The 11,010-nt window shown below is 33.7% G+C and overlaps 1 protein-coding gene across 1 annotated transcript; it reads left to right on the forward strand.

The window, feature by feature from the left end:
- Positions 1 to 5,367: 5,367 nt before the first annotated feature.
- LOC113748940 (chlorophyllide a oxygenase, chloroplastic) lies at positions 5,368 to 10,656 on the forward strand. Its single transcript, XM_027292544.1, has 9 exons — positions 5,368 to 5,540; positions 6,718 to 6,954; positions 7,172 to 7,276; positions 7,575 to 7,850; positions 8,131 to 8,278; positions 8,398 to 8,582; positions 8,671 to 8,783; positions 9,241 to 9,535; positions 10,001 to 10,656. The coding sequence occupies exons 1-9, from the start codon at positions 5,463 to 5,465 to the stop codon at positions 10,169 to 10,171; spliced, it is 1,608 nt and encodes a 535-aa protein (XP_027148345.1). The 5' UTR covers positions 5,368 to 5,462; the 3' UTR covers positions 10,172 to 10,656.
- The last annotated feature ends 354 nt before the right edge of the window (positions 10,657 to 11,010 follow it).

Raw genomic sequence — 11,010 nt, forward strand, 5'->3', positions numbered from 1 at the left:
CGTCTTTTCGCGAAACCACAATGGGGTTCATTGTATTTTACCCAAAAAATACACTAATTTTGAATTTCGCACGTACTTAATTCTTAGGACAATGGTGATAGGTTGTTCAATCAACGAATCAATTCATGCAAAGATCGTGCATTTTCATTTGTAGTACACATTCCACAAAATTCAACAGAATTAATTAAATCACCAATTTTGGCTTTCGTACTAAAAATTGATTGGTGTGAAGAGTGTTCGCACCTTCATGCAAGATTATCAAATCGAATGCATAATATTTGTAAGTATTTCATTTTAACAACATTTAATTACATTCATTTTTATTCATATATCATTTATTGTCTAATATAAATTTCTATTATTTTTTCATGATCTATCTTTCGAAAAAGGTAATTTTGAATAATATATACATTCTATCATATTTCAAACTATTATTAGATAGATATTATATTTTAATTGTGTTGGTACAATTTTTTAACCTTTTTTAATTCACCCTTTTATTTTCATTTTTTTCAATAATGTCAGCACCGTGCATAGCACGGGTATTCACACTAGTTGTGTTAGTATATTGGATGCTGTTAATATTTTTAAAATGTAACTAACTGATACTTGCGTACACTGTAAGACCCAAAGATTGAAAGTTGTTTATTTAATTAAAATAAATAAAAAACATAAGAAAAAGAAGACGGGGAGTTGACAGCTCTTTAAGGGGTCTACACTAAAAACCCCTTTTTACATACATATAAACTAGCATTAGCACGGGTTTATATCTAAGATAATAATAATAATAATAAATGAATTATTTATAATAGTTACATAGAAAAATATTAAAAACTCAAAAGAGTACTATTTGATTATCTAATCTGTATCATGTTTATGTATCTTACCTAAAAACTTAAAGTACATTAAAAATATGAAAAAAAGATTAAAAAAATTACCAAAAACAACATTATTATCCCTCTCTCCTATCGGTTCGATCCTTAGCCCCATTTTCCCTGCCCCTTTGGAGCCGCTTTATGTGTTTTTGTCATGTGTCCCTATTTTTCATCTATTTTTTCCTACTTTTTTGCTGCTTGTGTAAATTTGCTCTCCTTATTAGTTCTACTCATATGCTTTACTATTGAGGGGAACAAAGAAAGGAAAGAAACTTTTTAATGGGGATTGAATCAATAGTGTATGCTTTGAGACCAAATTAATAACTTAATTTGGAAGACTTTTTAATGGGGATTGAATCAACGGTGTATGCTTTTTAATGGGGATTAAATCGACAAGAAAAAAACCGAAGCAAACCCATTATATGTAGATGCTGGGAATGAGTAGTATGGGAAAATACTTTCATGAAAAATTATTTTGATCTCTTATCATTTTAAATGGCTGAAGTGCATCGATACCAAAGGAAAATTAAAGAGTTATTGTTTTTAGTTTCTCAGAATCATGGTCCCATGGAAAAAACATATCTTTCAATGCAGTACCTTGCAATTATTGCTTCAGTAATTATGAGATTTACTTGATAAACTAGTGTGAATACCCGTGCTACGCACGGTGCTGGCATTATTGAAAAAGTAAAAATAAAATGGTGAATAAAAAAAATTTAAAAATTGTACCGATAGAATTAAAATGTAATATCTATCTAACAATAGTTTGAAATATGATAGAATGTGCATATCATTCAAGAACTGTCTTTTTTTGGAAGATAGATCTTAAAAAAATAATAGAAATTTATTTTAGAAAATGAATGATAGATGAACAAAAATGAATGTAATTAAATGTTGTTAAAATGAAATACTTACAAATATTATGCATTCGATTTGATAAATACAAAAATCTAGACAAAAATCTATAACTCACTACTTGTTCCGTTCTTGGAATTTTTTTTAGCGTTAAATATAGTAAGCCCCATTAACTTTACATATAGCTGCACTTTACCCCTCAACTTTACATTTAGTTACACATTTGTGATTTTTTTGAAACGTGATTGTGATTTGCAAATCTCATTTGTAGGGGTGGTTATAGGGTTAGTTTGGGGATAAATATTTCTTAATTATAAAAATGTAACATTGTATTAAAATAGCATACGAATGAGCATTTGTCTTTAATTAAGGAGTAAAAAGGATTTAAAGTATAAATAACAAAGTATAAACGGTTTATGAAATAGATAGTGGGAATATTTTAAATTTTAAATTTGATTGGTAATAGGGTTGGTTATAACCCACTACTCTTTATGTATTAAAATAAATACAAAAATCTATAACCCACTACTTGTTCCGTTCTTGAGATTTTTTCTAGGGTTAACTATAGTAAACCCCTTAACTTTACATTTAGCTGCACTTTACCCCCTCAACTTTACATTTAGTTTCACTTTACCTTTAGTTGCACATTTGTGATTTTTTTGAAACGTGATTGTAATTTGTAAAGCTCATTTGAAGGGGTGGTTATGGGGTTAGTTTGGGGATAAATATTTTTAATTATAAAAATGTAACATTGTATTAAAATAGCATACGAATGAGCATTTGTCTTTAATTAAAGAGTAAAAAAAATTTAAAATATAAATAACAAAGTATAAACGGTTTATGAAGTAGATAGTGAGAATGTTTTAAATTTTAAATTTGATTGGTGATAGGGTTGGTTATAATCCACTACTTTTTATGTATTAAAATAAATACAAAAATCTATAACCCACTACTTGTTCCGTTCTTGAGATTTTTTTTAGAGTTAAATATAGTAAACCCCTTAACTTTACATATAGTTGCACTATATCCCCTCAACTTTACATGTAGTTGCACATTTGTGATTTTTTTGAAACGTAATTGTAATTTACAAAGCTCATTTGTAGGGGTGGTTATAGGGTTAGTTTGGGGATAAATATTTCTTAATTATAAAAATGTAACATTGAATTAAAATAGCATACGAGTGAGCATTTGTTTTTAATTAAGAAGTAAAAAGGATTTAAAGTATAAATAACAAAGTATAAACGGTTTATGAAGTAGATAGTGGGAATGTTTTAAATTTTAAATTTGATTGGTGATAGGGTTGATTATAATCCACTACTTTTTATGTATTAAAATAAATACAAAAATCTAGAAAAAAGAATGAGAAATTTAGAAGCCATTGAGAGGGTCTCTGATAAAAACCCCTTCCTCAATACATATAGATATAGATTGGGACACATGGCAAAAACACGTAAAGAATGCTCTACAAGGGTGGGGGAAAATGAGGTCGAGGATTGGAACCGCTCTCCCATTTTCTTCCCCTTCGCACCACTTTCCCTATCCCACAACCCCCTCTCCTCTCCACTCTCCGTACTCTTTATTACTCTCTTACTCATGTTTTTAGTCCAACTTTCTTATATCCTTACAACCCTTTCCCATCCCCCAAATCCTACTTTATCTTTACTCTACCCGCTCTTACCCAATTACCCCATGCCTCATTCAAATTTGAGGCCTACTTGCCTCCTATCCTACTATTATTTTCATCTATTTATAGCTATAAATGGTAACCTATTTACTTGACTCGCCTATCAACAAATGGGTGTGTGTGTAATTTAATTGGATTCAAATTAGTGACCCAATTAAATCCATTAATTAGTGGATATTAAATTGATAGATGACCTAATTAAATTAAGATAAAGACGTGGATTTAGACTCAATCATTAGTGGGTTAATCTAAATCACTCCAATAATTATATTCTAATTTTTACAAAGACATATTTATCATATTTCATCTTCTTTAATTTCTATTTTTTATAATTTTATCCTACTTCCTCCCTTCCTTTCATAATAGTCTAATAAATTTACTGAATGTTAATTGATTATTTGCATTAATACCTAAATTATTTTTAGATTCTTATGGAGTGACAAAATTTGAAATTTACTATGATCACCATTTTAGGTTCTTCCGTGCAATTTTTTTATGTTTTTTTCTCTTTCTTTAGTTAAACATTGATTTATTAGCTTGATATGTTGTTATTTTTTTTATTATAATGATATACTATTTTGTTGCTAAACAAAATGTGAAAGAAAAGGTAAACAAAACTTAGTAGTGGACCATGAGTGTGTAATTGGATAACTCAAACCCATTTAAAACTAGATGCATTGATGACTTGTCCATTTTGAACCATTAACTAAGTAGATATATACAGAGGTTAACTCAATTATAACTTTCCCAAATGTACATGAATCATCTATTTTGATAGCTTTCCACTAAGATCTACTCTCCTCAATTCTAGAGTCCTATCTTTCAACTCCTTTCACTATTTAGGATTCATTACCTTACTTTTTAAGTGTTTTTGGGCATGTAAAAAGCTAGAATTATGTCTCCACTCTTTTTGCACTATCAAGGGATTTGTTGCCTCATTTTTAAAGTATTTTTGGTCAAATAAAAAGCTAAAATTGCAATCATCGAGAAAAAGTAAGTTTTTGGGTGTGAGTTTGGTAAAATACTACATTTTCATCAAAATTTCAAAAAAATATCACAAAAAACAACCATCTAAATACACCTTTATTGATTTAGAATTCATACATAAAATTTCTTTTACATGCACTTTTTGATGTACATGTGCTAGATGAAAAATCATCTAAATGCTTGCATGATATTAATATTGAGTTTATTCTAAATGCAAATAAAATATCATAACTATTATTTACATACTCCAAATATAATGTTAAAGTATAAATTTCAACGTTAAAAATTTAAAACTTTGACAAAACAAACCTACTAATTAAAGTCAAACACAAAAATATAAAACTTAGGAAAAACAAACCTATTAAAGTGCCTTAAGTTCACTGAATATAAAAAAAAAATTAAGATAAGTTTTAACCCACAAGAAAATTGATTTATTGATATTAATGTAAATCATTAAAAATAGGAGTAATCCAATATATATTATTAGAACACTTTGATAAATAATTATTGTACCCAGAAGGGAAATGATAAAAAATATAATTGGATGAATAACTAAAAAATAGGACTAATCACATTATCCATTCAAATATCCCAGACCATAAATGCCATTCTTGTGTTGGGGTTGTCAAATATGCCCTTGTCATTTAAAGGCACCAAAGGAAAACAGACAATATACATCTTCAGAATCCTACCTGTCATCTTCCAAGATACGCGAACAAAAGAAGATACTTTTCAATTCCATCCGCCAAGGTACGAGAACAACGTCGTTTCACGCCGGCGAAAGCATGTGGAGAATGCAAGCGCCACGTGTGAAACGCATGGAGCCCCAGTATTGGCCACGTGGCAAGCGGTGGAAGGCCTGGTGAGATCGCGCGAAACACCAACCTCTTATCAACAAAATCTTGAAAATCTCTAAAATTGAAAAAGTAAAAATAAAATAAAACTAAAAAAAATATGAACCAATAATATTTTTCTCTGTTTTTTTCTTTCTTCTTCTTCTTGCCTTCTAATATCATCTTCCAACGTCTCTGTCACCTTTGAATTATCAACCCGCCACCGCCATGGCCGCCATTGCTACTGCTACAGCTCTTTCGCTTCCCATTCCTCTAAGTCGATCTTCCAAGTTTAACTCCAAAAGGGTATGTGTCTTTTCTTTCTTTAGCTAATTTTTTTTTACGATTTTTTTTCGTACAGTGTCCGGTCATAGAGCAATGTTTTCGGGAAAAATTTAGAATGGAAGTTTATATTTTATTTTTTTGTTTTTTCTTCCAGATACTATATTGTAAAGAAAGTGGCAAATTTTCCTCTTAATAGATATTCGGTAGCTGCCTCGTTGAAATTTATGGCTTTGATCAGGGTGTTGAATAGATGGTTGAAGGATATAGGAGAGGATGATCAATTTAGTAGGCAATCCTTTTTATAGGAACCATTTGAGAGATTTTATTGGAGATTCTAAGGTCTGTAGTTAAAGATCACAAGGTTTGGTGAAGCAAGACTGGAGTTGTTAATGGTTAGTACAGTTTTGTAAGCCTTGGTTTAGTTAATGATGGTAGAACTTAATTGAGAGTCTGAGAGATTTCATCTGGACTGCACTTTTTGGCTAATATAACTTGATCTTGAAGAATATGTTTGTTAATCAAGTGGATTAATTTGGTTTTATAGTTCTAAAATGAATTCAGTTGAGTGGCTCAAGATAAAACCTTTTTGGGATATCAGTAGCAGAAGCAAAATGGATACAATAAAAATTGGTTTATTCATGATGACCAAGCCTGTAATGCAGTTTAGGAGGGTGTCATTTTTTATAACTCTAAGTAGATATAACTTTTTTGGAATTGATCCACCTGCCTAGCTATCGGGTCATTAATCGTTTAGTAAGCCCTAAAGAATGTGTACAAACATTGCATGAATTCTTGGGGCCTGGTCAATCTTTCTTCAGATACTGTATACGGTCGGCGCTTAGAAGCTCTTTCATTGTAACAAATATATATTAGTCGGGATCTGTGTTCATTAAAAGATGAGTTGAATGAGTTATTTGGAAGAGCTATTAGTCTATTAATTTTAGCCAGAATGCGTGATGAGGGATTCTCTTCTTGCCTGCTTTCTGCTTTGTCTCTTTTCCTTGCTAAAAGGGTGGAGAATATCTTCTGAGTTGCATCTTGAGTTAAAGATGCATTCTCAATCTGCAGTTGGGAATTTTGTTCCTTGGAGTTTAATGTTCAGACTAGTGTGTTGTGTTGTATGCAGGGGTCACTTCCTGCTTCTGTTAGTTTAGTCCTTGCTTGACTTCTAAATGTGGCTGGTCTGTTGAATTTTCAGTCTGTGAGAGGAGGCTTTAGAGTCTTTGCAGTCTTTGGAGAAGAAGGCGCATTAGTGGACAAGAAAAGCCCATGGTATCCGCTCTTTGATGTAGAGGATCCAAGGTCTAAAATTCCCCAGTGCAAAGGGAAATTTCTGGACGTGAATCAGGCCTTAGAAGTTGCTAGATATGATATACAATACTGCGATTGGCGGGCTCGGCAAGACGTTCTCACTATCATGCTCCTGCATGAAAAGGTTTGTGTCTGGATAATTTTAACCTGCTATTAGAGTGTTGTACTATCACATTACTAATTAGTAGCTTAGTACTTTGTAAGGCTTTTTAACAAGGTGACACTTATGAGTTAATTTCCAAGGTTCATGTCAGTTTCTTTCTGATGGACAAACAATATGAGAACACTTTATTTTTGTTTACAAAATTGTTGTATTGGCATTTTGAAAATTTTATGTGCAGGTCGTAGAAGTATTAAACCCTCTTGCCCGGGACTTCAAATCAATTGGAACCATGAAGAAGGAGCTTGCAGAGTTGCAAGAAGAGCTTGCGCAAGCTCACAGACAGGTATAGCACTAACTGGTTTTCAATGTATATGTATGTCAGACTTTCAGTATTATCACCTCGATCTTTTGTTATTGCTCCATATGGGGCAACCATACATCTATTTGCACACAAAGTATGCATGCATGTAGAAATCACCATAGTCTGTTCTCGGAAATCGAGCTTCAGATATGCAGGAATATCCATGCCCTGAATTTAAGAAAGTAAAATAGGCTCATCCTCTGTCATCATGGTTACTTATTGGCAACTTTGTGGGGGTAATATTGCATAGCAACTCAAATGGCCCATTTACATGTAACAGGTGCATATATCAGAAGCAAGGGTTGCAACTGCTCTTGATAAACTGGCTTACATGGAGACATTGGTCAATGACAAGCTGCTTCAAGACACAACCAGATCAGAAGCCAGTCGTGTAGATTCTTCTCCCAGCACTTCTCAACCATCTCTTGAAACTGTAAAAAGTAAGCTACCAAGGAGCAGCTTGAATGTTTCTGGACCAGTCCAACCTTATAATCCCCGTTTGAAGAACTTTTGGTACCCCGTGGTTTTCTCTGCAGACCTGAAGGATGACACCATGGTTAGTCAAAATTTTCAACTATTTGTAGGATATGAATGGTGCTGCTCCATTTTCACCACCATTATTCATTTCACTACTTCAGTTGAATAGGATGTAATCCTCACAGTAATAATTAATTGCAATATTGTTATATTTACTAACTTCTAATAACTGATTTGGTTTCCATTATCAGCATGGAATGTACAAGTTTCAATGAAAGTGTCATTGACATAAAAAACATACTTTTCTGACTATGTGTTGACTTACTTTTTGGTGAGCCTCTTCTACTTTTCTGTTTCAGGTTCCTATTGATTGCTTTGAGGAACCTTGGGTAATCTTTCGTGGGCAAGATGGGAAACCTGGATGTGTCCAAAACACCTGTGCTCACAGAGCCTGCCCACTTCACCTGGGTTCAGTCAATGAGGGTCGCATACAGTGTCCCTATCATGGTGAGCTCAAAATAATTCTAGTGGATGACTTGTGCATTCCAGCACAAAAATCCAAAATAAGAATAGGACTAGCTTTTTGTACTTACTGACTATTTAAATTTCAAATTGATTGACTCAAGGGTGGGAATACTCTACTAATGGGAAATGTGAAAAAATGCCATCTACAAGATTGGCTAATGTAAAGATCAGGGCATTGCCATGCTTTGAACACGAGGGGATGATATGGATATGGCCAGGCAATGATCCTCCAACAGCCACCCTTCCTTCTTTACAGCCTCCTTCAGGATTCCAAATACATGCTGAGGTTTGTCTTTGATTCAGTGAGAGCTTTCTCACTTGTAGCAAGCGTAATCTTCATAGATGGCACAGCTTCACCCTTATTTATTTTGCAGATTGTTATGGAACTTCCAGTAGAACATGGACTACTCTTGGACAACCTTTTGGATCTTGCACATGCTCCTTTCACTCATACATCCACTTTTGCCAAGGGATGGAGTGTACCCAGGTTCATAGTATTAGATTCTTTGGTTTTCGGCTTCTATATTCTAGTTCACATTATTAGGCTCAAGAGCAATTATTTAAGCACTTTTTGATGATCACTGCTTGAACATGGTGTCCACTGAGATTTGCTTTCCATGTTTTTAAACCAGTCCTACCATAACAGACAAAATACACTGGATTCAGGATGTAGTTGCCTTTGATGTTAAGCTAAGAACATACATGATCTTTATTCTTTTTAGCGATGCTGGTGCCAAAAGAACTGAGTGAACAAAGAAATGTCAATTCTCAACTTACACACAATACAACCAGTTGTGTTGATTGTAGTTTGAATGCAATATGATAAAGGAAAAAAAAAACAACAATTTTAGAATTCTCTTCATCAATCTTACCTGTTTAAACACGTGACCATAGTATGATTTCAGATGTACCTATGCTGTTTCCTGATTAATGTTTTTTGGCAGCTTGGTTAAATTTTTGACACCTGCATCTGGCCTTCAAGGATATTGGGATCCATACCCAATAGATATGGAATTTCGACCACCCTGTATGGTGTTGTCAACCATCGGAATCTCGGAGCCTGGCAAATTAGAGGGACGGAGCACTGATCAATGCACTACTCACCTTCATCAACTTCATGTTTGCTTACCTGCATCTAGGCAAAAGACAAGATTATTATACAGAATGTCACTAGATTTTGCTCCTGTGCTAAAACATATCCCTTTCATGCAATATTTATGGAGGCATTTTGCAGAAAAGGTAAATGCTTGTGTTATATTGACCTTGAGAGGTATCACTTAGATAAATTACATAACATAATATTCGTTACTGGGGGTTGCATGGATACAATTTTTAAGGACTCAGTGTTGATTTTGCTTGAACTGACCAACTTCACAAATCTTGAAATGATGCCGGCAGAAAATTCCATGACCTGCAGTTTGGTGCTTCTTCCAAAATTTCATGCACAATGATCTTTCCTGTATTTTATTTTATAATTCTCAAACCTATCCGAGCATTCTTAGAGAGCTCAACTTCCTATCCAAGCATTCTTAGAGAGCTCAACTTACAATTAGAAATTGGAAAATATGCTCAGTTTGCTTTTGCACTTTCTGCATTGACCAAATATTGCATTCACTCTGTTTCTCCCTCGATCTTTCTTTTCCTGTTCTTTCCCCTCTAACGACTCTTTTCCCCAATTTCTTACTATCATTCTCTTTCCTGCAGGTTTTGAACGAAGATCTACGACTAGTGGTTGGCCAACAAGATAGAATGATTAATGGAGCAAATGTTTGGAATTTGCCAGTTTCATATGATAAGTTAGGAGTGAGATACAGAATGTGGAGGGACGCAGTGGACCGGGGAGTGAAACAATTACCCTTCAGCAAATCAGTATAGCATCAGGTTCAAGGTTGTTCAACTTGGGTTTTTCATAATAAATCATCAAAGCATGCCAGAACTGCAGACGATTGTGCCATCCCTTTAACTGGTATCAGTTTCTACCTGCTCTACCACAGGAAAGCTGCAGTCTCAGCCGGGAACTGTAATATACTCATTCGAGGCAGAAAGAAAATGGTTTTCGAATAACACGCTTGTAAAGGAACTCTGCACTTATCTTTTTTTGATTGCTTAGTGTACAGTTAATCAGGCTCCAACCCTCCCTATTGTATCCTCTGAGTGGAACACTTCCCTTTTCCCACTTTTGCCCAATTGCCTTCCCCAGATTCTTTTATTTGTGATTTAGCCTCATGGGAACCATGCAGGTTCTTTTACTCCTGAAGTCTTGTTTCAGCCTGGGAAATGAAACCACTTCTGTACCATACCAAAACATGTTTTCTTTGAACGAAATCAATATTCATTAATAGCTTGATGCCTTGATCTGATTTCTCATGACTTTTCCTCCTTTTAGCTGGACTAGAACAATCTTTCATTCTTAACAGTTTTGCAGTTGAAAATATATGTGGATTGAACATGTCAACAACAAACATTATTATCAGCAAAATCAGAAGCACATTTCATGGCTTGAACTTTTTACATTTGAATCTCCAAATATACTTATTGATTCGAGTTCAATTCATACATTATAATTTGAATAGGAGATTATTTGAAAATCCTGTCACCAATTGGCTGTGGACGTGGGTTCTCTGTGGATCCCGTTTAGGTTTAATGGGTATTAACTTCTAGAGTGTTTCTAATGTAATTGTGTGTGCGTGTTTCTACCGTTTATGGGAAAAAGA

Source organism: Coffea eugenioides, chromosome 10 (genome assembly GCF_003713205.1).
Source record: "Coffea eugenioides isolate CCC68of chromosome 10, Ceug_1.0, whole genome shotgun sequence".
Taxonomy (NCBI): domain Eukaryota; kingdom Viridiplantae; phylum Streptophyta; class Magnoliopsida; order Gentianales; family Rubiaceae; genus Coffea; species Coffea eugenioides.

What these genes read in the sequence shown, in the direction of transcription:
- LOC113748940 (XM_027292544.1), top strand. Translation starts at nt 5,463, where the DNA reads ATGGCCGCCATTGCTACTGCTACAGCTCTTTCGCTTCCCATTCCTCTA. An exon ending in CATACAGTGTCCCTATCATG is followed by an intron (nt 8,279 to 8,397) that starts GTGAGCTCAAAA and finishes GATTGACTCAAG; the next exon opens with GGTGGGAATACTCTACTAAT. An exon ending in GATTCCAAATACATGCTGAG is followed by an intron (nt 8,583 to 8,670) that starts GTTTGTCTTTGA and finishes TTTATTTTGCAG; the next exon opens with ATTGTTATGGAACTTCCAGT.